General features: G+C 48.5%; 2 protein-coding genes across 6 annotated transcripts; both read left to right on the top strand.

Moving 5' to 3' along the window:
• The first annotated feature begins 472 nt into the window (after positions 1-472).
• Positions 473-18,706, top strand: AKAP10 (A-kinase anchoring protein 10). 5 transcript variants are annotated; one of them, XM_077188896.1, is made up of 16 exons: positions 473-792; positions 874-983; positions 4,472-4,519; positions 6,583-6,765; positions 7,082-7,597; positions 8,967-9,065; positions 9,497-9,581; positions 9,921-10,044; positions 11,066-11,202; positions 12,123-12,267; positions 13,002-13,175; positions 14,564-14,673; positions 15,014-15,096; positions 15,649-15,701; positions 16,273-16,368; positions 17,415-18,706. In XM_077188896.1, exons 1-16 carry the CDS (start codon positions 488-490, stop codon positions 17,418-17,420), a joined length of 2,274 nt encoding a protein of 757 aa, XP_077045011.1. In that variant the 5' UTR covers positions 473-487; the 3' UTR covers positions 17,421-18,706. The 5 variants fall into 5 exon arrangements, with proteins under 5 accessions (XP_077045011.1, XP_077045012.1, XP_077045013.1 ...); XM_077188897.1 differs by lacking the exon at positions 4,472-4,519; XM_077188898.1 differs by lacking the exon at positions 874-983 and having other exon boundaries at positions 473-845.
• A 551-nt stretch (positions 18,707-19,257) lies between these two features.
• Positions 19,258-27,189, top strand: NLE1 (notchless homolog 1). Its single transcript, XM_054647031.2, has 13 exons — positions 19,258-19,291; positions 19,557-19,703; positions 19,787-20,004; positions 20,102-20,181; positions 20,432-20,508; positions 21,664-21,761; positions 23,099-23,291; positions 23,676-23,811; positions 24,055-24,101; positions 24,222-24,424; positions 25,296-25,455; positions 25,541-25,611; positions 26,061-27,189. The coding sequence occupies exons 1-13, from the start codon at positions 19,283-19,285 to the stop codon at positions 26,071-26,073; spliced, it is 1,452 nt and encodes a 483-aa protein (XP_054503006.2). The 5' UTR covers positions 19,258-19,282; the 3' UTR covers positions 26,074-27,189.
• The last annotated feature ends 319 nt before the right edge of the window (positions 27,190-27,508 follow it).

The raw sequence follows: 27,508 nt of genomic DNA, 5'->3' as shown, positions 1-27,508 counted from the left end.
GGACAGCGATTCCGCAGGTGGCGAGCGGCCCGGCAGGGATTTCTGGCTGTGCTGGACTCGGGCTGCTGTGGGATGAGGGAAGGAGCCGCCGCATTCCTGCACCGGCCGCGGCCCCGCGTGTCCCGCACAGACAGGGCCCACAGGGCTGCAGGACTGGGACCGGCTGTGCAGAGCCCTCACAAGCCCGGGCGGGGCTGTCCGTGTGTCCGTCTGTCTGTCCGCCCCTCTGCTGCGGCCCCCACGGCCGAAGGGGACATCTGGGGACACGTCCCTGAGGTCACTCTCAAAGGCGCCTCGGCTCTCACGGCCCTGCACGGCGCCCGCCCGTCATCCCCTGCTTTTGGGGCTCTGTCCCTGCTTTCGGGGCTCTGTCCCTGTGCCCTCGGGACGCGCCCGAGCTGCCGCAGCGTCCCCGGGTCACCGGTGCCCTCAGCCAAGATGGCGCCCGTGGCCTCACGCCGCCCGGCGCCCCCCGCCCTGATCAAAGATGGCCGCCCCGCCCCGCCCGACCCCCGCGGCTCCTTGCCCTCAACCAACATGGCGGCCCCCCACGGCCCCATTGGCGGGCGGGCGCGAGGCCGGGGCGGCCATGTTGAGTGCGGCCGCATCCCGCCGTGCCGCGCGGGCGGCGCTGCCGGAAGCGGGCGCGGGGCCGTTGTTGACAACATGGCGGCCGCGGGCGCCGCCGCGGGAGGAAGAGGCGGAGGGAGCGGCGGCGGCGGCGGGCGGGCGCAGCAGCCTCATTCATAGGTCCCGGCGCGCTGCCTTCCCTCCCTCCCGCCTTCCCCCGCCCCGGCGGCCGCCTCGCCCCCTCCCCGGCGCTATGTCCTTCTTCAGGCGGAAAGGTAGGGGGGCGGCGGGCGGGCGGCCGCCGGGCTCGTCCCCCGCGCGGCTGCCGGGCCCCGGCCCTGCCCCTCCGGGCACCGCCGCCGGGCCCCGCGAGGACGCGCGGGCCCTGAGGAGCGGCGTCCCCGCCAATGACGGTCAGTGCCGGCGCCGCGTCCTCTCCTTCCGCGGGGTTGGGAGGACTCGGGGGGCCGGGGCCGGGCGGGGCTCGGGGGGCTCGGCTGCCGCCGGGGCTCTCCGGTCAGCGACCGCCGGCTGCGGGCCCCGGCTGCCCGCGGCTCCGGACGGTGACCGGGGCGGGAGGGGGCTGGGGCACCTCCCACGCTTCGTGTGCAGGGTTTGAGCCTCTGAGCCCTTTACGGATGGTTTTTCACAACGCCGACATAAGCCGGCTTTGTATAAATTACAATGAGAATATACAGCAGCAGCTGAAAATGTCAGTGAAAAAGGGACCTCATGGCACCGGGATCTCCGTGAAAGCCAGAGGAGCCCTTGGCTGTTTATTCTGCAATAGATTTGGTAGGGAGCACGAGCTGGGAAATTCAGGGCTGCTGAAATATTTATAATACTCCAGCAGCACAAATGGATGCAGTTTAAGTGTTCTCTGGAAGTGCAGCGTTTTGAAGGCACTTTGTGATCGTGCTGCAGGCAGGACCCTGCACTCTCAGCCTGCCCAGCTGTGGTTTGGGTGGTTTTTGTTGAAAGTGGCACCTTTTAGGAAGGGCCCCTTGGGAAAGTTCTGTTTCCTCGTGATGCTGCAGCTCGAGCAATGCAACCATTGATCTCCTGATGTAGCGCCGTCCTAAAGCCTCTCTGGGTTACTGAACCCACAGTGCACATCCTGAGAGGCAAGGATGTGGTACCTGGGCTGATGGAGATGCTCTTGGCTCTCACATCCTCTGGATCTTGCTCAGCCAAAGCAGCAGCACTGACAATGTCACACTTTGGGGAGGGTAATGCAGCAGTTGTGCAAGAAATGAGTCTAAACTTCGCAGATCTGAAGAGTCTGGAAGCCACTGAGGGCTTTGCAAGTGCCATAATCCTTTTTGGGGTGTTTATATACAAATGTTGGGCTGCAGAATAAAATTTTGAAGTGGTTGTGAACTCTTCAAAAAGAGCTGCTGCTGCTTCATTGAGAATTGTGGAGCTGAGGTTCCGTCCTGATGTGGAATCACAGGGACAAGGTCAGCCTGTGAGGAAACTTTCTCAGGGAGAAAGCCATGAAAGCTCTGATTATCTGAGAAGTGTAATTGAGGATCTGTGTTCCTTTGATTAAAGGATCTTTGGTCAGAGAGGCAAATCAGCACTAAATGCCCGAGAGAGAGACGCTGTGAAGGAGAGGAGAAAAGCAACCTTTCATCTGGGCTGTGCATAAAGCACTGCTCAGTGTGATCTCCGTTTTTAGGTGTGGCTTGTAGAGAAGATTTGAGCTGAAGCTGTGAGGAAAGCAGCACATTAAGGCTTAGGATAAAACTCTGGCCACATGCAGGCCACAATCCTACAAACACCAATGTTCCTGGGGTGAGCTGTCATTGTTTATGAGGATATTGCAGTGGGTAAAAATTAAAATTAATTTAAAATTAAGCCATAGCAAGGATCATAAAGGAACTGACCTGTAGAAAAATCAAAACCAGGGGTGAAGTGTTTTTATAGCTTGGGCCCTAAAATAAAGGTCTGGCAGACTGAGGGTGGATAATGGGATGAGAAATCAAAGTATAGCAGGTGAGCTGGATGCTTGAGGGCAGGTTATGAAACTGCTGCCAGTGGAACAGCTCATCCCTGGGGATATCCTGGGAATAATGTGCAGTCCCACAGCCTGGCTGACCTCAGCAGGATCTCCTTGTTTTTTGTGTGCTGTTGACACACTGCGAACGCTTTTTGAGTTTGTTCAGAGCATTTCAAGATGTGGATTGAAACTCTGGAACATCACGTGCTGGTTTGGCACCCTTTGGAATGGGATTGGCCACTGGAAATGTCACCCTCAGCCCTTGTCCTGTGGTTCCTTCTGGTTTCACACAGGCACCACACAGCGTCCGCTCTCTGGGGGAAGTGAAAGTGAATTCTTGTAGTGAAACTTCACTCTCTGAAATTCGGGCTTGTCCTGGATGGGAGCTGATTTTGTCCCCTCCTGTTACTGGTGTCACTTGGTCATGCTCAGAGCTGCTGGGGACAGAAGCAGCCTGGGTGGAAAGGGCTGGGACACGAGCCTGGAGTTGGTACTTCCAGTTGTAAGTAGGTATTTAGGGAGGAACTGAGTTGCTTGGAAAGAAGGAACAGAGGTATTTAAACTGAAAATAGGCTTATGGAGGACTGTTGTGTGAAACCCAGGAATTGCTGCTGGGAGCTGGTTTGATGAAATATTGGAGCAATTTGGGAAAGATGAGAGTTCACAGAGGTTGATTTCCCTCCTGTCCATCAGCTCAGTTATGTAAAGGCTGCTTACCCTCCTGCTGCATTGGCTGCAGGTCGGCGTGGGGAGAATCCTCCTCTTTTAATGTTCACCTGAACCCGTCTGTCTCACCATGTGCTCCCGGCAGCTGCAGTTTTCCAGCCCGAGCTGCCGATTCGCAGCCCTGCAGGGTTTGTGCTCGCAGGGGAGGCTGGAGGCAGCGCTGCAGCCACCGGGCCAGGGCCATTATGTAACCCGAGACCGGAGCTCTCCTTTGAAATATTTACCATCCCTGGGTCGGAATGGGAACGCTTCGGGTGGGTTTTTGGGATGTGTTTTGTGATGGAAATGTGGGATTGTGCTGGGCTGTGCCCTGTGGTTACCTTAGGAAGGGCTCCACAGTCGTGTGCAGGGATGACCTATTTGTAGTAATAATCCTTGCCTGGAGCAGCCTCCCTGGTAGATCACATTCTCCAATTTATTTCTCTGCCATCCTGTTTATGTGCTGCTTGGGTTTCCTTATTTTTGTTTTGAACAGATCTCCTCCTTCGCTTCCTTTAACAAATAGTAATATTTTTAAAAAATAAATCCTCAGAGCGCTTTTCCATCACAACTTTTTACACTGTTATCTCCCCATCAGTTGTTCACCCGGGGTTTCATGATGATTAAGCAAGCCTGTTTGTGAGAGAATTAACTGTTTGCAGGGAGTTTCCAGAGCATTTCTGTGGTTCCCATCATGTGCATGGAAGCAGCTCCATGGAGCCAGAGCCAGCCCACATCTCCTCAGTGTTGGGTGTTGTGCTGCTCGTCCTATGACACAAGGGAAATGTTGTTTTTAGGTGATTTTTGGTTCACAGAGAGCACCTGCCAGTGCTCTACACTTAAAACACACCTTTCAGACTCTTCCCAGTTCGTGCTGTTGAATAAAGTCACCCTGAATGTAGCTTTAATCTATAGACAACCAACATCTTCCTCCATGGAAATGTAACAGACTGTATTTCATGAAACTTAATTAATGGATGATAAGGTTTTGCTTTTGAAAGTAAATCAACAGAAAAGCTTTGAAAGCCTCTGTCAGTTACTGGATGTGCAATTTAAATGAGGAATCAGTTTTAACAAAATTGTAGTTTCTGTCTGCCTCTGATACTTGCTGGTGTTGGGAATTCTGTGTCCGTTCTCAGGTGAATGCCATTAGTCACCCAAAATAGCATTAACATTTTCCCTTGTATTTTACAGTGAAAGGCAAAGAACAAGAAAAGACCACAGATGTGAAAGCAATTAAAAGTAAGATCAAACTTTTGTCTGTAAATTCAGATCTCTGCCATCATCCACCATTTTTATTTTCCCCAACAGGATCATTCCTTGCTCCTGAGCACAGATCTGACCTGTGCATCAAACCCAGAAGTTAATTCTGTTTCTGGCTATTTATAGTAACTAATCTTTCCTCCTCCTCTTGCTGATTCTGTAGGTGCAGGAGGTTATTAAGTTATGTCAGGCATGAGCTTTAATTCAAAGTGATCAGGCACTCCAGTCACCTTGCAGTGGTTGTTCCTTATCCACAACAAATTGCTCCAGGAGTTCCTTGCTCAGGTGCAGTGTCCTTTGGAGTTTGCAAAGTGCAGCTTCTCTGTGTCTGATTTGCAGAAGAAGCTGCAGATTTGACTTTGGGGTTTGTGAAGCTGAAGATCCCAATCCTGAATGAGCCATTCCTTGCTGCTCTGTGGGGTGCCCAGGTCCTGCTGCTAAATCCCTTAGGAAAGGAGAACAGATCTTGGTGGAATAGAGATTTATAAACTGTAGGAAAACAAGTTTGTTGATCCTGTCAGGTTTTCTTGCAGTACTGAAAGGAGATGAGGTAAATGCCAGAATCTGATTTGTTACTTTTATACCCTCAGACAAAATCTTGTTTCTGTGCTTGGTAATGTGTTATCTGCACATCAAGAGAGAATTACAGGCTTTTTTCACCTTGGTGGTCTGTCTTTCAAATCAAATGCAGGAAACAGTGAGTTGCATCCATTTCAGAGCCACACCTCACCTTTCAGTGCAACTACCAGTATGGTGACCCTGAAAATAAACTTGAAAATTTATAGTACTGCACATTGTGAGCTGCTGCAGCAGACACCACCTTTGTTTGACCCTTGGAAAGAATAGAACTTTTTTTTCTCAAATGTTATATAAAATATAAAATTAAATTTAAATATAATTGACAAAAGCCTGTAGCATTATGAGGAGTGTGTCTCTGGCTCTACACAAGTAACCTCCACCAAATTTTCCCACTGCTGCCATCCCTTGGCCTTGGAAAAAAGGTATTTTCTCCATTATTGCTGGTATGAACCACCCAGAGGCTTTGTAAGAAGCAGCAAGTGGTGTCTTGGTGTCCAGTTCTGCAGCTGCACAAACACTTGGCAATAATTTAAATATTTCCATTGCTCTTGAGGTATCTGTGACATCTAAGTGTGAAATTGTCAACTGCTGTCATAAAATTGGGAATAAAAATAAAGTGATGCAGCATGGAAGTCATGAAGCCCAAGTTGCTTGACACCTTGGTGGAACACATCCCTGGGAAGTGTTGAGATAATCAGCTCATCTGATGTGCTTTATTTTTGAGTCAGAGGTGTAAGATGTCCCTGCATGACATCCTCATCCAACACAGCTTCCTGAGAGCTTTGGCATCTGCTGTGAGCATGTTTGGGGTTTTTTTCAGCTTTGTCATCAATTAACAATTAGCAGAGTTTTGTGTGAGGAAGTTCTTATTTGTTTTTTCTGAGCTCCAGTAGCCACTTGTGTCCTAAAACAGCCAGAGGGGGTTAAGTTTATAACCTGGGTTTCATCACAGGTATTTCCTTATTGCTTTTTTTTTTTCTTCTTTTGCAACCCAGCAGAAGCAACAAAAATATTTTTGAGAAATAACTCTTGTTAAACCTCACAGATAGCTTTGTAGCTCAGGATTTTTTATCACATTTTAGCTTTCAAACAGGAAATTGATTGGCAGGAGCATTGGAACTAAACCAAGCTGTTGACAGAGTATAAAGTTGTTGCAGTAGTGGTTATCAAGGAAGCAGGAAGACCCAGGAATATTTCATGTGTAAACTTGGACGTGGCATCTCTTGATTTGCTGCTGAATAAGGAAAGCAGAGGTGGGTGGGAGTGAGTTTATGCTTGCAATAATAAAACTCGTGGTCTTTAATCAGACCCTTGATCAAAGAGGACACCCAGTGGTACAGTGAGGTTCAGATGAGACTGACTCTTGCCAAATCCCTGATCTAGTCTGGGGTGCTTAGCATTGGGCAATGTTTAGAAGAGATCTTGGGGTCCTTGTGCTTTAACAATTCCTGTCTTGATTGCAGCTCCAGTCCCAGTACATTCCCCTCAGAGAAGCACCAGGAATCATGCCTTGCTGGAGGCTGCAGGACCAAGCCATGTGGCCATCAACGCCATCTCTGCCAACATGGACTCCTTCTCCAGCAGCCGCACAGCTGCCCTCAAGAAGCAGCCAAGTCACATGGAAGCTGCTCACTTTGGAGACTTAGGTAAGGCTGTAAGATTGTCAGATTTTCTTTTTATTTTGTGTATTTATTTTGTTTATTATTATGTATTTATTTTGTGATGGTATGCACTCACCATCCCTTGGTTTTCAGGTAAGCAAATAGGTAATGAAAGTGTGGCTGCTGTTATAATAGCATCTGTGTTACCCTGGGAGGGATTTGAAGGGAACAGACTTGAATTCCTTTACTTTGGCACTGTGTTGGAATTGCCCCTTCACAGTTGCATTACAGGACACTTCTGTATCCAGCCCCCACATCTGTGGTACAGTACAGACTCACTCCCTTTCGTGTTTTCCTTTAGGCAGATCGTGTCTGAACTACCAGGCTCAAGAGACCAAATCAAGCCTTTCCAAGACCCTTGAACAAGTCCTGCAGGACAGTGTAGCCCTCCCTTACTTCATCCAGTTCATGGAGCTGCGCAGGATGGAGCACCTGGTGAAATTCTGGCTGGAGGCTGAGAGCTTCCACTCCACCACGTGGTCCCGCATCCGCGCGCACAGCCTGAACACGGTGAAGCAGAGCTCCCTGGCAGAGCCAGTGTCCCCCTGCAAGCAGCAGGAACTGGGCTCCTCTCCCCCTGCTGCCAGCCTGGAGGAGAGGCTGGAGCTCTCCAAGCCCCACAGAACTGCCAGCAGCCAGAACCATGCGGGGCTGCTGGGCCAGGACAGCCACGGCACCAGGGCCCTGCCCCGGGGCAAAGCAGAGCCAGGGACTCACCCTCTCCCAGCTGATCAGCAAGAATCTTCCAAGCTTTCAGTATCAAATAGAAACAGCCCCTCCTCTGCACTAAAGGACTTGTCAGGAAAACTCATGAAAAGTAAGTGCTGTGTGTTCCCTTTGCTTGGAAAGGTGGGAAATGAATGTTTTTGTGCAGGGGGCAGCCTCAGTTCTCAGGTTCTTAGCAAGCCTGATGTGATGTTGCAAGGAAGGAAGTTTTATGTATTATTGATGTTAACTGATGCTGGTCAGTTTGAGCTGTGTATTGTTTCACTTGTTGAAAAATAAAAAAGCTGCTGAAGAGACTGCAAAATTATTGTGTACTCAATGAGCTTAGGTTGCTTCTGTTCTTCCATGTGTGATAAGAAATTAAGTAAACATTGATATGTCCAGTTCCTCACTTACCTGTCCCATCCCACCTTAAAAGAATTGCAGAAAGTTTGAATGGTGGGGCTGGGAATTGATAATTCACTGGTCATGGAAGGTAAATCTATAAAATGACATAAGTAGTGGTTGCAAGAGACTTGTGGAGATTTGTGTGTGGAATGTACTGTTTTTGTTCTTGGATTTATTTGATAGACTTCCTCCCCTTGTAACTGATTTGTTGTCATTTGGATTCCACCTCTTCAGAGGCTGCTGGAAGTAAGGATGAAATTAAAATATTTCCTTTTGGTAGTGAGCTACATGCACAGTAACATGTTTCTCTACTTTGCATCTACTCAGTCCTCCCTCATTTGTGCAAGTCTGCAGCCAAAAAGGAAACACTTCTTTCTTCACATTGGTTCCTTTTGTTTGCCCAACTGTTTCCTTGTGTTGCATCCCTTTCTCTTGCTGTTTGTGTTTCTCATGTAGTTATTTATGTGCCTCCACAATCATAACCTCAGCCCCAAAGCCACTTAAACAGGGAAAATTATGTTTTAGTCACCAAAGCATCTCTGCTTTCTGATGTCTAAAAAGAATTTGAAAACACAGGGTCCTTATTGAGAAATCTGAAAAGAATTTGAGTGTAATTTTTTCTGTCTTCCAGAGCAGAGTCCCAAGTCTCAAAACATGATGTGTAAAGAACACAACTTGTTTGAGGCATATCATTTTAAGATGGTTTTCTCCCTAGTAATTCCAATATAATGCAAGTGATTCCTCTGTGATGAGAGCTAAAAATTGGGAATTTCACTTGCCTGAAAGCTGTTGCTTCTGGGACTACGGTGTGCAGCTGGGGAAGTGGGTTCTGCCTTGTGTGCTGGTAGGGAAAATGTGGAGCTATGTTGTTTTATTCCATCTCAGTCCATGCTGGGTTTGTTGTGACCTGACTGGAGATCACACAGTCCCTGCAGCTGGTCAGGGGCAGAATATGAATATCCTGCAGTGGAAGCATCACTGAGAATTAGACAGTTGCTTTTCTGAAGAGGAAATATTTGTTACTCACTCACTCCAAGGAATTCCAAGTGTGATTCTGTGTTTCTTCCCTGCAGGTATAGAACGGGATGCAGTTAGTACTTTTACCAAATATATTTCTCCAGATGCTGCTAAACCAATCCCTATTACAGAAGCAATGAGAAATGACATAGTTGGTAAGAATGAATAATTGCTTCCTCATTTCAGAGCTGCTCTGTCCCCATAAAAATGTGTCTCTAATACGTCACACTTTGCATTTATCTTTATTTTTATGAATTTTAAAGCCAGCCTTAAAAAGATAGGAGATTACAAGTATCAGTGGATCTGACCTTCAGCAGTGCTGAGAATATCCTCATAAAAACTCCCAGAGATTTTGTTTAAATTAGGGAAAGAATTCTTGGTGATTGTGGAGGGGATGCAGATGAGTGTCAATCAAATACTTTAGCCATGTTATTATTATCTGGCCAGCCTTGACAGCTCTTTGCTCAGTCAGAACCAGCTGATTCTGGTGGATTTGAACTGCAATTTTTCATTAACCAGTCCTTGCTCTGCCTTTCAGCTCCACCAGCCAAATCCATGTTAAAATTAACCTGGTCTTTCTTTGCAGCAAAGATCTGTGGGGAGGATGGCCAAGTGGATCCCAACTGCTTTGTTACAGCCCAGTCCATAGTGTTCAATGCAATGGAACAAGAGTAAGTTGATGCCATGGTTTGGGTTCTTGTGTCTCTTGCCCTAAAGGTTCTGTTAAGAATGTTTATGGAAACATGACCATATCAGCACTTTCTGTGCTGTATTTTATATTTGAAACTGCTCAGATCCCCTCCTCCAAATCCATTCTTGCTGAACTTGGCTGTTCACACTCTTGTGTTCTTCATCTCTTTCTTGTGCCACTTACAAACCTGCCCTGTTTCTTGCTTGTTTGGCTTTTATCCAGCCAAAAGTATCAGAGTTCTGGGCAAGAGCTGATGGGTTCTGAGGGTGCTTTGGGTGCTGCTGACCCTGATAAGTGATTGTGTCCCTTGTCTGTACAGGCACTTTAGTGAGTTCCTGCGGAGTCACCATTTCTGTAAATACCAGATTGAGGTGCTGACCAGTGGGACTGTGTATCTGGCTGACATTCTGTTCTGTGAGTCAGCCCTGTTCTACTTCTCTGAGGTGAGTGGCAATGTTTGGGTTTGCTTTTAGATCCCTTTCTAGCAGATGGAAAAAAAAATCTGGTCATTCCTTGATGGCTTTGGGTTGGATATTGGGCAGGAATTGTTCCCTGGCACAGGCTGCCCAGAGCAGCTGTGGATCCCTGGCAGTGTCCAAGGCTGGGTTGGATGAGGCTTGGAGCAGCCTGGGATAGTGGAAGGTGTCCCTGCCCATGGCAGGGGGTTGGAACTGGATCATTTTTAAGGCCCCATTCCACCCAAACAATTCTGTAATTCTATGATTCTAAATATAATTTTAAAAACCCAGGTGTATTTTTTCTGAGAGGAAATGCATTGAACTTTTTCCTGCCCTCATGTAGAACTAATTCAAATGTTCAAACCTGTCCATTGTGTTGTGGAATGAGTATTTGTGATTTCCTCTCAGTTAGTGAGTGCTTCTCAGAGTCCCTTTGCTTTGTAGTAGCTTTGACGTTGTCATCTTGATCTTCACATTGTAGTGACTGTAAAAGCCTGGATTACAGATAACAAATCATAACCAGTGCTATGAGGAGAGGGCACCTTTAGTGATGTGATAGCTTAAATAAAAGATATCACAGTTTCAGGCTGCTGCACCTTTAAGGAATCAGCTCTTGACATACTTGTCCTGACAGTCTGACAAGCTGATGTAGTTTGAAACTGCAGCTTGGGAAGCTGAGACAATGTGCTGAGCTCAGTGTAAGCTAAATGTAGCATGAAAATGGTGCTTCCTGTCCTAGGACAAGACAAATAGTTTTTTGAAAACTAAGTGTAAAAATGAGTACAGAAAAGAAATGTCAGAAGTTCTCTTTTTTTTTTCCTCTTTTTTCCCCCCCAAGCAAGCTAAATCTGTCTGAAACAGAAATTCAAAATACTGTGCCCAATTTTGCATCACTAATACATGGCCTATGTTTCTTGTTCTAAATGGGAAGAAGGAAGTTAAAAAATTATTAAAAGTTTCTTGCTAAAACTTCTTTAATCTCCTCTTTTTCTGCTTTCCCTTGCAGTACATGGAGAAGGAAGATGCAGTTAATGTACTGCAGTTCTGGTTGGCAGCAGATAACTTCCAGTCTCAGCTTGCTGCCAAAGAAGGCCAGTATGATGGGCAAGAAGCACAGAATGATGCCATGATTTTGTATGACAAGTGAGGGAGCTCAACAATCCTTTCTTTCTGTACTTGTGGTTTTGTGTTTGCTGTGCAAAAGGAACTTCTCTGCATTCTTGGGCTGGTCTGCTGAGGTGCATTTTATCAAGGTGGTTTTTGATGTGTTTGCACACATGAACTGATTTTTTTTGACATACATGAGGAGAAATCCTTACAAGGATTCCATTCTTAAACATAATTCAGGATTTTCAGGACTTGATTGCTTGGTTTTGTTTGGTTGGGAAGTATTAAAGCTGATTGGTTGTCATTTGAAAATGGAAGGGGTTTAAGCCTAGTAGCAGATACAGCACTGCAGGAAAACTGTCATGTTCAGATACTGTTACTCATTAAAAGTAGGCTGCAGAAACTCTTCTCACATGTAAAAAAAGCCAACTAGTGCTTATTCTTAGTATTGTGAAATATTTCCTTTTTTAAGGAAGCAGTCAGATCCTTTTTAATATCTGACTTTCAGGAGAGGAACTTTCTTCCTGTACTTTGTGCTTCACTTTAGCAATAAGACAGCTGGGAGACAGACAGCACAACTGCTTCCAGGAAATGTTTGTTCTTAAGCTTAAGTGTGAGGCTCTACCACAACTGGAGTTATTACCCAAGGAGGAAATAATAATTGGAGAGAAAGCAAATGCTTCACTCAGAGATTCATCAGTCATTCCCCCATCCTTAGACTCAGTTTGCAAGGATGTGAGCAGCAGTAGAGCCAAAGCTGCCTTGGAGTTCTGGGTGTTTCCTGCTCCATTCCTGTTTCCCATTCTGTTTTCCATCTGTGTTTCAGGGCAGGGCTCTCAGACTGTTTCCGTCTCACCCGTAGCAGTGGGGACCAGGTGTGTGCAGTGTCTGGGGTGGGCACTGAGCACTGCAGAGGTTTGCAAATCCTGTTTGTGTTGTTTCCTTGCCCTGCCCAGGTACTTCTCCCTGCAGGCCACGCACCCTCTGGGCTTTGATGACTCTGTGAGGCTGGAGATTGAATCCAACATCTGCAGGGAGGGGGGGCCTCTCCCCAACTGCTTCACCACTCCCTTGAGGCAGGCCTGGACAACCATGGAGACGGTGAGATCCTCCTGCAGAGTGGGGTGGGGCTGATCCCCCTTCAGCGTGGGGCTCACACTCAGTGAGGGTGATGGGGGCTCACAGTGTGCCCTGATTTGTCCTCTTCCTTTACTGATTTCCAGTTTACCTGGATAATAGAACAGCTTCAGGAAAATCTGCCAGACTCTTCCCCAGCCTGATTTGAAGATACCACCCACTGCTGCTGTTAATGCTCTGTTTGTCTCATTGGGTGATTATTGCCGTTTAATGGAAGTAACAGAATTTCCTCCCATGTGAATTGCTATCAACAGCTTATTTTGTATCTTTAGAAAATTTTCCTTCCTCTTAGTAGGAGTTGTTTGCAAGTCTAATACAAGTGCTGTGGTTAATAATGTAACTCTGGGATACCCAGATACCAGAGATGAATTATTTGATTCTGGAGCTGCAGAGAATTGTGCACAGTGAAACAGAATAACTGTAAAGCCTGTTGGGCTGTCAAGCTTAAGTTTGTAGAGGGGAAGAAAACCCCCCTGAACTTCAGTTCCATTTACTGGGGGATTTCATTAATAGGCAGTTGGGTTTGTTCATTTTGCAGTAGGATTAAAACTTAAAGCACTGCAGTTGCCAATCCACAATAATTCCATGCATGGATGCTTTTACTTGTGTTCCATCTACACAAGGACTGAGATATTTGTGTGCTCTTCTCTAACTATGCAGACCAGCCTTAATTAAAGAAGACTTTTTCTATCTCTCAGGTTTTCCTACCCGGTTTCTTGTCCAGCAACCTTTACTACAAATACTTGAATGACCTCATCCATTCAGTACGAGGAGATGAATTCCCAGGAGGGAACATTGCACTGAGTATCCATGGCCCTGGTAGCTCTCCTGACAGTGATTCCATAGGGAGCACAGATGGCTCTGCCTCACAGGTACCACTTTGGGTTTTCTGTGTCAATATCCAAGTTTTTGTCCTGTAAGGAAACACCATTCCACTTTCATTTAAAGCCTGTGTTGTGTTAGGATGTGTTTAATCTACCTGCAGCTCAGTTCTGTCAGAAGTGTCTCTGCTATTTGTTGTACCCAAAGCCTTGTGCTGCTGTTATTTCTTTACATCAGTGATGTCTTTATTAAGTTGCTGCTTTACTGAAGACTTTTTATGATGCCATAATATCTAAGAATGCTTGTTATTAGAACTAACATTATTTTGTCAATACCATAGTTAACAACTTCAGGTGAAAATTGACACTTGTGAATATGCTATCAAATTTAAATATAAACATGCTAGATTTGTGTGCTCAGTTCTTTTGAAGTGCCAGATCTTCTGTCCTGAAGAGTAAACTCATTTCCAGGGCTGAAGGCATCAATCTGCTCAAACACAGTGCAGATTCTGGCTAACCTGTAACCAGGACAGCTTGGAAACTGCAAGCCCAGCTGAGAGCAGAAGAGCCAAGCAACTGCTGCTTTTATTGAACTCTGCAGGGCTACCCTGAGCTTCAAACCCAGTATCCACACCAATGTTAGTCATGTCCTGGCTTTCCAGCAACTTGGAAGCTGTACCACCTGCTTGTGCTATTTTTAAACCTCCTAATTTGCAAGGAGGGAATATTCCTCCCCTAGCTGTGAAGTGAGGAATAAAATCTGTGTTCTTGAAGCCTCCTGCTGCTTGAACCTCTGAGCAGGAGGAACTGCTGGTAATTGGCTGGGCAATTTAGGAAATGAGGTGCTGCTTTCTGTGGTGTGCATTCCTGCTTGTGTGAATAGGAGAATCTCTGGGTCTCTGCATATTTTTGCATAAAGAGCAGCAGGAAAGGAGCTGCCATTGGTGTTCCTGTTCCGTGCTGAGGCGATAATGGATTGCTGTGTGTTGTGCCCTCCCTGCTGTTGCTCTGATGTTTCCTTGGCTTTTTATTCATAATCTTATATAAATACTCCAGGGCAGAAGATAAATAATTTGTTCTCTGTGCATGGGGGAGGCATCTGTGTTTGGGAATTGCTTAGCAAGAGCAGCAGGGATGTTCCAGACTCACAACAAATGATTTGCGAGCACGCACGGATCTGTTGAGCTGATAATTGAGCAGCGTGTGCTGACCTGGCCTTTGTGTCTTTGGCTCTGTCCACAGAATTTTATCATCCTCTGCTAACAACAATGTCCTGTGAGTTGGGAATTCAAGGCTGTGTAGACACACTGATTCTTTTGTACTCTTGCTTAGAGACTTAAAGGAGGTTTATCTGTGTTAAAAGCACTAAAATTGCAGTTTTGTTAAGAAGCTGGTAGTTATCTGCATTGGGCACTAATACTTAGAATTTTTATTTGTAGTCCAATGTCAAAAAGGCTAATGTTAAAATCCTGAAAAATTTTGATGAAGCAATAATTGTAGATGCTGCAAGTCTGGATCCAGAATCTTTGTATCAACGAACATATGCAGGGTAAGGTTCATTTCAGTGTATTGTTTCCTTTCTGGTTACATGTTTCACCTCTGTTTCATTTTTGCTGTGTCCTCCTGCATGGAGAGTAGGCCTAAATGCAAGATCTTACTCCATGTCTTAATATTTGACAGTAACTTTATTTCAATAGTGTGATTTAACACCCAGTGAATGTTTCTTTGACCAAAATGGCAGCCAGGAAAATATTTCTAATTGGTTTTTCTCTTCTTCTTAGTTATTCCTCTTTGATTCCAAAATGTAGCCAAGTATATAGCCAAATACAGCTTTCCGTAATGCCAAAGTTCTTTTGATCACCCACATGGTTCTTCACTCCTCTCCTCAGGAAGATGACGTTTGGAAGAGTCAGTGACCTGGGGCAGTTCATCAGAGAATCTGAACCAGAACCTGATGTCAAAAAATCAAAAGGTTTGCTTTGCTCTTTCTCTCAATTTCTGTAAACATCTGCAGAGCTGCTCTCTTCCCTGCTGGAGTTAAGATAGGCAGTGTTGACTCTTTCCAGATCTGTTTTAAGCTAAATAGAAATTCTGTGGGGATTGGCCTGTACTGAGGCAAAACCCATCTCTGGCCCAGCTTCCTGCCCAAATTCTGCTTTTCTGGTCCAGCTGGACTCCAGGGAGGATGAGCAGCCTGTGGGAGTTGGAGCTGTCAATGGAACCTGGCAGGGATGGAAGTGTCAGCAGCTGAGCTGGTGATCAAACCTTCAAAGCTTTGGTCTTGAGATGAAAAAGAGCTGCAGCTCTCCACATGCTTCCCACCCAGGCTGGGACCTGCTGCTGCTGCTGCTTTTCAGCTCTGGGGAAGGCTCAGTGTCCAAATGGCTGCAGGCAGTCCCTGTCTTTCCTGCCACTCCTCCATGTCCTGAATGGCAGCAGAGCAAACCCTTCACAAGGGTGGCAGGAATCAGCTTTGTGCCTCACTTTGCTGACATACCTTGCTTGCTGTTTTTATCTCAACCAGGGTCCATGTTTTCACAAGCAATGAAGAAATGGGTTCAAGGAAATACAGATGAGGTGTGTCCCTTTTCATGTTCTTCTTGTGACTTTACACTTCAGAGAAATAAAGCATTGATGTTCTTAATCCTGCCTGTTATCTCTGAGTATCTTTTTGCTGCACCAAGAACAGGGAGACTCTGTGTGCTAAATATAATTTGATTGCATGTATGTGTGAAACTGGTTTGCTCTTTGCCAGTGCTTGCTGGCTGAACTAATTGAGTGTGTGCTTGCAGTCAGGGTTTTTCTTTTTGTGGTTTTATTTATCTATAAGTAGGGGTGGAAGTGCTGTTTGAGTGACCACTGCACATGGATTCCAAGCTGCATTTTTCCCCTCTGAGGGCCTTGGACAAATCCCCAAGAGATAAATCTAAAATCTCCACTAACTCTCTTGGAAATTGCATCAAGCCTTAAGTACAGTAATTGAAATTAACACTGTACTTGGAGGCCAGGTGTGTTTCCATCGAGGGAGGATGTGTTCATACAGGTTATGGAGTTGTGAAGGTTACCCTGAGTCCAAGGCTGTGCTGAGAGCACTGTGTTTGTCTTTGAAGAACCTGAAGCTATCTGTGTTTTGGGCTGTGTTTTTCAGGCTCAAGAAGAGATGGCTTGGAGGATAGCAAAGATGATTGTCAACGACGTCATGCAGCAGGCGCAGTGTGAGCAGCCCTTGGAGAAGGTCACCAAGGTAGGGGGGTGGAAAGGCTGCTGTCTTCATCTGGCTCCAGCCAGGCTGTGGGAGGAGCAGAGCTCTCACTTCTCTTCCTCCTGTGGCTGAAACCCACGCTGGAAAATGTTCAAACCAGCAGAGCATGAGAGGAGCAAACAAAGGTTGGAAGTGTTTCGGCCTACGTGTGATGTAGGAATTTCTTAGCAGATGCCTGTGGTGGTTCTCCTGTGCAAGCATTAAACTTGTTTTAGTTTGAGTCTACAAACTGCCTAATTAGTTAAAAGGGTGATCTGTGCTGCAGGATGAAGTGTAATTCCTGACTTGAGCTCACATTTGCTGTGTCCTTTTAGTCAGTAGTGGTATTTCTGCTTGAAGTTCAATAAAACTCAGCAGCTGTGAATTTGTCTCATTGGGTGCTCTCATTTGCACAGTTCTGTCTCCAGCCTTTAAAAAGACACAGTAACCCTGTGCATGGGTTTGTGTGTTGTTGCTTAGTGGCTGTGTTGGTGTACAGCCCATGTGGTCTCTGTGTAAAACCCCCAGTTCTGAGGCAGCAGCTGGATTTTGTGAAATATTGGGTGACAGCAGGTTACCAGGTTAATGTCTGGTACTTCTGACTTTCAGGCATGTGAGTTTGTAAAAAATAACTTGCATTATGTTCAGTTATTGAAAGTAAACATGTGCCAAAGCCCAGTTTTTGGATCCAAATGCGTGGATCCATAGTTTCACTGGAAGTGAACACTGATTATTTTCTTTCTAGTAGAGCAGTAACATTTAAATAACCTGTACAATGACTTCACTTAATAGCTTGGCTGCAATGATACAATTCCAGTTTGCCTGGATGAAAAGGTCACTCAGCACAGTATTTAGAATTCTCAAATGACTGCAGATGCTCTGGATTCAATTAAACAAGTAATCAAAAGGTTGAGTGTGTTTGGATTAGGTTTGGGGCTTTTTACTCCCCCAAACTCAAACAAACCTGGCTTTTAAACACAAAATGTCTTTCTATTGAACAGTTATCTTGCATGTTTTAGGGTAAAATTAACTGGTTTTCCCTTTTCCAGCTATGATTTTAGAAACTCCAGGACAGGAAATCTGGTTTTCCACTTTGAGAATGAGTGAACTTTCCCTATTGGTGGATTCTTTAACACAGCCAATAAAAACAAAGCACTGTTACTCCAACCACTGGAATCCCCCTCATTTCTAAGGAAGAATGAAAAAGAAGCAATCCTGGACCTGCACTGTACAGAGTGAAGAAACACTTCTGCCTGGTGTATGTGGCATTCACAGTAATGATGGTTCTGAGATGAGGATGCAGTTTACAAATGTGTCACTGAGGAACTGTCATTGACTTCACAAATACTTGACCCTGTCTCGAAAAAAGACTTTCAGGCAAAATCTCTGCAATGGGACACAGAGGCCACAAAGAGGGGAAGGTTTTGCTGTAGTTTCTGGTTCTACTGCTTGTAATTTTTAAACACAGAGTTGGAAGGGCTGTGGGGCAAATCCAATGGCAGTGAATGACCTGGAAAGTTCTAAGTTTAATTTTCCGTTACTTGAAATAGATGAGTATTCAAGTGTAAGATAAATGTATTTTACTTCATAACTGCATTAACTTTGAAGGCAGTGTAGAAGGGTCAGGAACTCCTCCTTGTTGAGCTCCTACACCTGCACACACACACACATCTCCCTACTTCCACCACGGGGCAGAGCCAAGGCTGGTCCTGCAGCCCCTCTGCTCCCACCTTGGTCCCTGCAGAGTGCTCCACTCCTGTCCTCACCATCCCACGAGCAAGGAAAAAAGGAATTGCTGCCATTCTCCATCGCTTGTTGTCCTCCACCCACCGTAGGATCTAATTCCAGATGTTTGGTTTACAAAGAAAAACAGTTTTTAATGACCTCTGGCCTTCTTCCTGACACTGTCAACACTTACCATGTTACACAGCACCTCCTTTTTTTCCCCCAGCAAATCAATTTTGCAGGGTAGCAGAAGTACACAGTGTCTCACCCTTATGTTACTGCTGCATTTTTAGTATACAACACTTTTATTTTGGGTCTTTTTTTTAACTCTAATGATTGCTTTTCTCCTCAAACTTGTGCAAAGAAATCACTATGCGAAGAACTCAAATCATTTCCAATGTTCAGAATATCTTGATTGACTAGAAAGTGTTATTCTGTTGCAATATTTGATTGTATAGAGACACACTGTATTGTTATGAAAAAGCAAAAAAGGCTGTGTATAGGTTTTTGGTACTATGTACCACCTCTTATTTCTCTCATACCCAAGCATTCATGTACTTAAAACATACTATATTTAATTGTGTTTTGATTTAAAATATATAAATATTAAAATTTGTGTCGATTTTCTGTTTTCATGGGGTTTGAAGTTACATGGGATGGGGTTTTTTATGTGAATTTTAGGGGTAATTTTGCCCTCATTTCTTAATGGATTAGGTTAATGGCAATGTGGTGAATAAGATTAATTCTTATTTAAATAGTAAATAAGTTGTTCAATTACAGGACATGGCAGAAGTTGGGCTAGGAAAGCTGTAAAGGGGCAGGGGTTGGTCCTGAAGTATTGAACCACACTAAACTCTTACCTATTTTAGTGCACCCTGCCTCAGTTTCCCCCGTGGGCAGGATCCCGACCAATCCTGGGCATGTTCAGGGATTACAGCTCCCAGATTTGGGTATGGATATTGCTCAGGGCTGCGTTTCCTTAAACTTTGGGCCGGATTGAGTGTGAGAGGCTCGGCCCATCTTGAGTTTTGGCACCAACCCCCCGAGGTTCCGGACCCGCGGGAGTTGTCCCCGCCCGGCCTCGAACCCGCGGCCCCGGGAAGCGCCGCGCTCACCGCCGGCCGCCAGGGGGCAGCAGCGCCGCGCTCGGCGCTCCCCGCCCGCTTCCGGCCCACGTGGGGCGGGCGCGCACATGGCCGCGGTGAGCGGGAGCGGGAGCGGGGCCGGGATGGGCAGCACCTGGAAGCTGCAGGGGTGGGAGTGCTGCGGCGCTCCGGGGTCTCCTCGCCCTCTCCTGGGGTTCCCCCGCGCGGCTCCTGCTCGGTGCGGGGTGTTTCTCCCTCCCACGGGCCCTACGCGGGTCCCCCTGTAGAGGTTCCCTCTCCCCGGGCGGGGGTCACTGCCGGGATGCGGGGCTGTGCCCGCCGCCCGCTGGGGTTCCCCGCGCTGAGCCCGCTGTCCCGCAGAACATGTCGCCGGACGAGGAGGATGTGCAGCGGCTCCTGATCCAGTTCCGCGATGAGGCAGGGGAGTGCCTGGGCTCCCCCTTCGACGTCCCGGTCACCATCACCCCGGACAAGCTGCAGCTGGTCTGCAACGCCCTCCTACAGAAGGTGAGACCCCTCCCGAGCTCCCCGGCACCCCCAGCCCGACCCGGCGCCGCCCCTCGCTACCTCACCTGCCCTTCCTCCCGCAGGATGAGCCGGTGCCTCTGGCCTTCTTCGTCCACGATGCCGAGATCGTGGCGTCGCTGGAGAAGACTCTGGCAGGGCAGAGCGTGGAGACAGAGAAGGTCCTGGACATCATCTACCAGCCGCAGGCAGTGTTCAGGGTGCGGGCGGTGACACGCTGCACCAGCTCCCTGGAGGGACACACCGAGGCCGTCATCTCGGTGGCTTTCAGCCCCACGGGAAAGTACGAGGGTGTGGCTGCAGGCGGGGATCAGGACAAAGCAGCAGCTGCCATTGTCCTGTCTTGGGGACACTGTGCTGAGCTGTTCCCCCTCTCCCAGGTACCTGGCAAGTGGCTCTGGAGACACCACTGTCCGTTTCTGGGACCTGAGCACGGAAACGCCGCAGTTCACGGCCAAAGGTGGGTGCTGGGGAGTGCCAGGAGGGCAATCTGTGACCCCCTCCCTCATGGACCCCCTCTCTGCCTGGGGGACAAGCAGGGCAGAGCCTGCTGCTGTCTGAGCTGGGACTGCAGCCTGGGGAGGGAGTAGCTCTCTTTGGCAAAGTAGAGAAAGAAGGGCTGGCCAGGAGGAACAGAGAGTGGCTTCCTGCTGGGACACCAGGGACAGTCCCAGCTCTCCACTCACCCCCACTCGTGCTCTCTCTGCCAGGTCACCGGCACTGGGTGCTCAGCATTGCTTGGTCACCTGATGGCAAGAAACTGGCCTCGGGCTGCAAGAACAGCCAGGTACCTGTGGGCTCCCTCAGCATGGGGCTGGGGGGGATTAGGGGTGTTTCTTGTTTCTTCAGGGGTGTCAGGGGTGTATCCCACTGTTTGGAGCAGGATTCCCATTCTCCAGAGGAGCTTTGTGTGTGGAAGTGTCACGATATTGCGAGAAGCCTCTCTGTGCCAGGCAGTGCTCTGGCATTGTCACCTTGGGGAGCTCTTGCTGCTGAGTCCTGCTGTTTTGTGGCAGACGCTTTTCCCTCTGTCCAGGAAAGAGTCCAGGCTTTGGATGTGGTCCTTGGCAGGCAGCTCCATCACGAGGGAGGTGTCTGGAGTGAGGATGGGTCAGGGCTGCTGTTGGCGTGATCCAGCCGTGCAGCAGCAGCCTGGTCACAGTGTTCCCACACAGACACGGCCAAATTCCCTCTTGCACAAATGTGAAAGGAGTTCAGCCCTCGCTGTGGGGCAAAACTGGTGTGCCTGAAGTGCAGAAATGCCTGGGGAAGGAGGAGTGTGTGGTTAAATGGGAGCTGAGCTCCTGAGGGGCAGTCGCTCTCTCTGACCTTTGAATGGTCTGGGAGCAATGACAGCACTCACAGAGCTGCCAAAGTTGTGATGCCAATCCCAAGGAAATGTCCCGGGCCAGGGTGGTTCAGCCATGGTTTGGTGCTGTTCTGCCTTTAATTGAACCCAGAGAACTGCTTGTCCTCCTTTTCCCTATTTCTCCTAAGTTCTTAGTAGAAGATGACTAATGCCTTGGCTCTTAAGATGAACATTTATGTAGAGAGAGAATCAACAAGAGAAAACCAGCATGTGTCCCACCCACAGCATCCGATAATCAGCAGCGTTTAGCTGTGGCTTTCACTGTGCTCTGCAAACACTCGCTGAGTTTCTGGCACGGGGTGGCTCTTTGGGGACTGTATCCTTTTTGAGTTGAGTCAGATAACTTTGTAGCAGCAGTGCTGTAGGCAGACAGGAGGGCAATCAGGTCTCATTCTTTTGGGTGTCAGCTGATTGCTGCAGGGATTTGGAAAGGCATCCAGCCCCCTTCCCCTGCCTGCCAGTGCAATCACGATCCCAAGGACACCTCTGCTTTCTAAATGGAGCTCCAACGTCTCTGGGATTCACATGATGTCTGTGGCCTGACGTGACCCTCGTGCTTCCTCTCTTGCACAGATCTTCCTCTGGGACCCAGCCACTGGCAGCCAGATTGGCCGGGTGCTCTCTGGCCACTCCAAATGGATCACATGTCTGTGCTGGGAACCGCTCCACAGGTGAGTGAGTGAAGGGGCCAGCTCAGCCCTTTGCTCCTGTGGAAAAGAGCAGCCTGACCTGCAGGGCATTGCTTCTGTTTGCCTCTCTCCTGTTATGGGAAAAAGCCCACCTAGAACAGCTCTCAAGGTGAGCTGGGAGCCAGGAGTCCCAGCTGCTGCTCACAGTCCCTGGGAGTTGCTGGGGAATCACTGCCAGGCTGTGTCTCTTTTCCCCTGGGAATAAAGACACACCTGCCTGTGGGAAACGCTGCTTTTGTGGTGCTGGACAAACACTGATGTGCTGAGGTGGGAGCAGGGAAGCCTGGTGGTGTCCAAGGGCAGAGCACTCCTTTCTGCTCTCCTGATCCTGCTGGCCTCTGTCATCCTGTTTGTTTATCATCAGGGATGATTAACTGTACAATCCCCTTATCCCTTCGATCAGCTAAAGCTCCCTCTGGGAGAGGTGGGTGGAAGGGGACAGTTGTAGCCATTAATCCAAGATGTTACAGAAATAAATAAAAAAAAGAAAGAAAAAGGGCCCCTTCAGAGCAGAGCCTTGCAAATTGAATTTGCCAGTAGGAAGCTCCAGCTATTTGCAAACAATTAACTGCATTAGCAAAAAAATGATTGTAAGGAAGATGAGGAAACGGGGAGGAGAGACATGACCCTGCCAGAGCTGCAGTTCTCCTTCTCCAGCCAGTTCCAGTGCAGTGGGAGGGGCTGTGCTGTTCCTCACTGCTGAGGAACACTAAAGATGTGCAAAGGACAGAGGGCTGTGGCTGCCCTGTCCTTGCTGGGTTGTGGCCAACTGCTTCCAGATGTGTTCAATTTGCCCCCTGAGCCACAATGGATGTGGATGGACAGAGTTCCTTTCAGCCCTGTCAACACAACAGCACTCTGTCCACAGGCTGGAGATGAAGCATGGCAGAGGCAGGGGAACATCCAACACATTCCCAATGCCATGGGTCTGTGCTCCCTGTGTGAGGCTGATCCCCTGCCCAGGGCTCTCTCCAGCCTGTGCCCAGGGAAGGTGCCACTTTGTGGTAACCTCACTAGCCAGTGGGTTAAGTTGTGCAAGCAAAGTCACTGCCAAGGCCTCAGCTGCCAGGTTTACCCTGGATTGATTTCTCCAATGTGCAGCCCAGGAGTTGGTTTGGAGGAGGCATTTTGTCTGCCTCTCCCCTGCCTTGTGAGACCTTGTTCCCTGTAGGTCAGTGCTGTGCCCCTGACTGGCCTCTCTCTGATCTTAAGGCAAAAGAAAGTTGCATTTTGTTGTCTGCTGAACCCTTGAATCCTCTAGGGCTGGTGGGGAAGGAGCTCAGAGGAGCTGCACAAATGGATTTGATCTCTTTGCCCAGAAACCCAGAGTGCCGTTACCTGGCCAGTGCCTCCAAGGACGGCAGCATCCGCATCTGGGACACGCTGATGGGCAGGTGTGACAAAATCCTCACAAGCCACACGCAGTCGGTGACCTGTGTGAAGTGGGGGGGCGATGGCTTGCTCTACTCCTCCTCCCAGGACAGGACCATCAAAGTCTGGAGGAGCCAGGATGTAAGTGAGGGACTGTCCTTGGGCTGCTGGGCACACTGTGGGGTAGCTTTGTCTGCTCTTCCTGGCACAGCTTGTGCCCTGAAAAACAGAGCTGCTCTATCTTCCTGACCTGTCAGACCTGTTGCTTGGCACCATTTGCAAGGGGTATCTGTTGTGTGATGTTTTCATCCTTAAGAGCATTAAATGGGTCTAAAAGCTGGAAACATCCCTGCAGCAAGCTGAGCTGATGGGTGTTGTGCAAGGGAAACTGATTCCTGAAGCTCAGCAGCGTTGTGTCTTCACTGCTTACTTAACCTGCCTGCAGCTGGTTTGGAAAGTCTGGGGTGTGTCCCTGCAGGCTGGTGGCTGTGTTCTGTCCCTGTCTGAGGGTGGCTCTGTCCCCAGGGTGTCCTGTGCCGCACGCTGCAGGGCCACGCTCACTGGGTGAACACCATGGCCCTGAGCACCGACTACGTTCTCCGCACCGGCGCCTTCGAGCCGGCCGAGGCCACCATCAACCCCCAGGATGTCAAAGGCTCCTGTGAGTGCAGCACCCACCTTGGAGGCTGGGGGAGGACTGGTCATGCTGGAAGTCAAGATTTTTCTTGCCCATGCCAGGGTGGATCAGTCTGGGGGATGGGGAGGTCACTGGTAAATTGAGCGGTCACAAATGCTCCTGCTAAACCCGCAGAGCCAGGATTGGAATTGGCATGACAAGGTTATAAAATTTCTTTTCATCTAAAGATTGCCAATCTCTCTTTCACCCTCCTTTTCCCTTTTTCAGTGTCAGAACTGAAAGACAGGGCACTGCAGAGGTACAACCAAGTCCGGGTAAGTCCCTTTTGTCCCTGCTGTCACTGGTGAAAGCAGTGGACACCCCAACACTGGTGTGCTTCCAAGCTCTCCACACCTGGCTTGTACAAAACTTGGGCTCTTCCATCTCTTTTTCAGGGCCAGGAGCCAGAAAGGCTTGTCTCGGGGTCAGATGATTTCACCCTGTTTCTTTGGAGACCAGCAGAAGACAAGAAGCCACTGGAGAGAATGACAGGCCACCAGGCATTGATTAACCAAGTCCTGTTCTCACCAGACACCCGGACCATCGCTAGTGCTTCCTTTGACAAGTCCATAAAGCTCTGGGATGGTAGGACAGGAAAGTGAGTTGGTTTGTTCTGTTAGAGGTGGTGCTGGTATGGGAGTCTGTGTGTAATGCTCAGGGCACACAGGGCTGGCATTGCCAGCAGCTCCCTGGTGTGTGTTCAGCATCTCTGTAGCTTCAACTCATACAAAGTCACTCTGCTGCCTCTGTGTTTTTCTGCCCTTGGGAAGTCTTGTCTGGCTTTTCTTGTGTCAGGGTGTCTGTGCTTGGCTCTGAGTGTGCAGCCCCACTGTGACTCAGCCACAGCACTGCCTGGCACCTGTTTGCACACCCTGTTGCTGCAGGGTCAGTTCTCTGGGGCGGGCGCAGCTGTGGTGGGATGGGATGTTCCACTCCAGTGATCTCCTGAAGATGTGTGTGTTGGGAACTGGAGACTGACCCAGTTTAAACAGTTCTTGTGCCAGAGAACAGCTTGTTCTGGATGATGCAAATTCTTGTAGTTACAAGAAGTGCTGTTGGTGTTTGGATGCTCCTGTAATCCAGCTTTTAACTTTCAGCTGCAGTACTGGTGAGCTCTTGGAGGCAGCAAACCAACCTTAATGCTCATGAGCTTGGCTTTCACGTCAGTGATTTTAAAGGTCCTTCTAAATCTTGGGCCACTCAGCCACAGAGGGAAGGACACACCTGTGCAGTGAGGCTGAAGTGTTGCCTGCTGGATAAGGGTCTCTTGTGTGAGGGGGTGAGATGAGGAGGCATCCTCTAGAAGGTTCTGAGCCCACTTGGGAGAGCTTTTGGATGAACTCTGTCTAGCAATTGACTTCCTGGAGTAAGCTGGGCATCCTGTGACTGTGCTGGTGGAGAAGAAACATGAATGCAAGGGCAAGTTTGGAACAAAGCCTGCTGCTCTGACAGCCTGTCCTTGTCCCCAGGTACCTGACGTCGCTGCGGGGCCACGTCTCGGCCGTGTACCAGATCTCCTGGTCAGCCGACAGCCGCTTGCTGGTGAGCGGCAGCAGCGACAGCACCCTCAAGGTCTGGGATGCCAAGACAAAGAAGCTGGCCATCGATCTGCCTGGCCATGCAGATGAGGTGAGCTCCCTGCTGGGGCTGAGGGGTCTGGGAGGCAGCAGTGACCCCTCCTCCCAGCACAGGTGACTGATTTCCATCACACCAGGTGTATGCAGCGGATTGGAGCCCGGACGGACAGAGGGTGGCGAGCGGAGGGAAAGACAAGTGTTTGCGGATGTGAGTAACCTGTTTGTCCATGAGGATGTTGCAGCTACTCCGTGTGTCCCTCAGAGCCACAGTGCCCTTGCAGAGCCCTGTGTGGTTAGGGCATGATCTCCTTGCAGAGAGCACTGTGTCACATCCCAGCTGGGAGACCTGACCTCTCTCAGGGCAGGAGCTGTAGCTGGGAGATAACTAGAAAGCAGAGCCCCTCCAGCCGAGCAGTCAGGATGAAATTTGACTCAGATATTTTAACTCCTGGAGAGGGAAAGGAACAGTTGCACCAGCTGGTCAGGTCTTCCTTTCTGACCTTCTTCCCTCTCCCAGTTATGCAGACAAATTCCTGGGAGCTGGTTGCCATTTGACTGTGGCTGGTGACCCCAGTCCCTGTGGTGCTGCTGTTGCCTGGTGCCTGCTGGGCAGAGCTGTGCCCACCACAGGGACACAGCAGCTCTTTCCCTTTCCAGATGGCGTCGGTAGGAGCAGTGACATGGAGCTGCTGGTCCTGCCCTCAGCACAGACCTGGGACATCTCCACGGTGATGGATGAAGAGATTGACCCAGACATGGCTCCGTGTTCCCGTTGGCAACTCTCCCTCATGGACCCTTTCCTTATATTTATTTAAGGAAATTTTAATTTTAGTTCTTATTAAGAGCTGTGCATTGTAGGATGATTTCCTCTGAACATCACAGGAGGGATATCTCATCTGCCTCCATCTCAACTGGCTTTTTATTGGAATTTCAGCCTCACAGTAGCCATTGTCCTGAAAGGGGCAAGCAAAGGGTGGAGATTGCTTGTGCCCTTTTTTGCTCTGTGAAGAATCCTGTGGAGAAGAGGGTTTTAGTAGGAACAGAGAGGGTTGTCCTTGTGTGGCCTTCAGAGAGAGAGAAAAATGGGAAAATTCAGCACATCATTCCATTGCAGAATTGTGCCTGGCTGCATGTCTGGGACAAAGATCTGCTGAGAATGAGGACTTGGGGCTTCTCATTATTCCAGGGAGGTTTTCCCTTTCCACACAGCCCATTTCCCTGTGGGCTGTGCTGAGCATTATCTGCCAGTGATCCTCTGCATCCACAGCAGATCACTCCTTGGCTAATCTGTTCAGGGTGCAACAGGCCTGGACTTCAAACGACTGCTGGAGCTGTGCTGAGTTTCCAGGTTTCAGCAGCTCTTGGGAATGGGAAAATGAGAGTGAACAGGGGAGAGAGTGCCCATTTCCCATCCACCACTGGCTCAGGGGGAAGGAAGGGCAGGGTGGGGAAGAATGGAGCAGGAATTCTGTGTGCCACTTGTCCCTTGCCCTGGATACGTGCTGACAGCAGGGCTGGGACAGACACAGAAAATAGCAATGCTGCCATTGCACAGGGCTGGCTCCTTCTGGAATTTCTCAAATGCATTTACTTGCCCAGTGGGTGAGAGGGATTCACACTGTCAGCTGGCTATTTGTAAGTTTGCTTATGAGCCTTTTTATCAGTCAGTTCAGGCTTCCAGCCATCATGAGGTGAATAGACCTAGAACTAAGTGTTTATTTCCAGGATGCTTATGAAACAGAGAAAATCAAGATGTGATTAATAAAGAGCAGAAATTATACTGTCAGATTTAGTTGCAGTGGGTTAGCATGAAGATCAAAACATTCTCCATAGCCCTCATATGCAGTGATTACTACAACTCAGAACAGGAGTTTGGGTCTCAGATGCTTCCCAGCTGCAGAAGATGCATTTTAGGACTTTATCCCTGCTGGCAGGATTGCTTTGGAGAATTAAGATTGTGCAGTAAAGGCCTTTTGCTTGTCTGCAAGTGTTCATGTGAGCCAAAGGCCGGAACAAAGGGTTAAATCTTTAATAGGATTGAGAAGACAATCAGTAGTTCCTGTGAGTATCTCCTCCTGCTAGCCAAGCCAGCAGGGATCCATCTC

Source organism: Agelaius phoeniceus, chromosome 20 (assembly GCF_051311805.1).
Source record: "Agelaius phoeniceus isolate bAgePho1 chromosome 20, bAgePho1.hap1, whole genome shotgun sequence".
NCBI lineage: Eukaryota > Metazoa > Chordata > Aves > Passeriformes > Icteridae > Agelaius > Agelaius phoeniceus.
Note: the sequence above shows the minus strand (reverse complement) of the source record. Positions and strands in the feature narration are given on the sequence as shown.

Excerpts from the sequence above, each read along its gene's own strand:
- AKAP10 (XM_054647093.2), top strand. The coding sequence starts at position 488 with ATGGCCGCCCCGCCCCGCCCGACCCCCGCGGCTCCTTGCCCTCAACCA. Across the intron at positions 4,520-6,582 it reads AGATGTGAAAGCAATTAAAA|CTCCAGTCCCAGTACATTCC; the intron begins GTAAGATCAAAC and ends TCTTGATTGCAG. Across the intron at positions 14,674-15,013 it reads TATCAACGAACATATGCAGG|GAAGATGACGTTTGGAAGAG; the intron begins GTAAGGTTCATT and ends TCCTCTCCTCAG.
- NLE1 (XM_054647031.2), top strand. Across the intron at positions 19,704-19,786 it reads GCAACGCCCTCCTACAGAAG|GATGAGCCGGTGCCTCTGGC; the intron begins GTGAGACCCCTC and ends TTCCTCCCGCAG. Across the intron at positions 23,812-24,054 it reads CCAGGATGTCAAAGGCTCCT|TGTCAGAACTGAAAGACAGG; the intron begins GTGAGTGCAGCA and ends TCCCTTTTTCAG.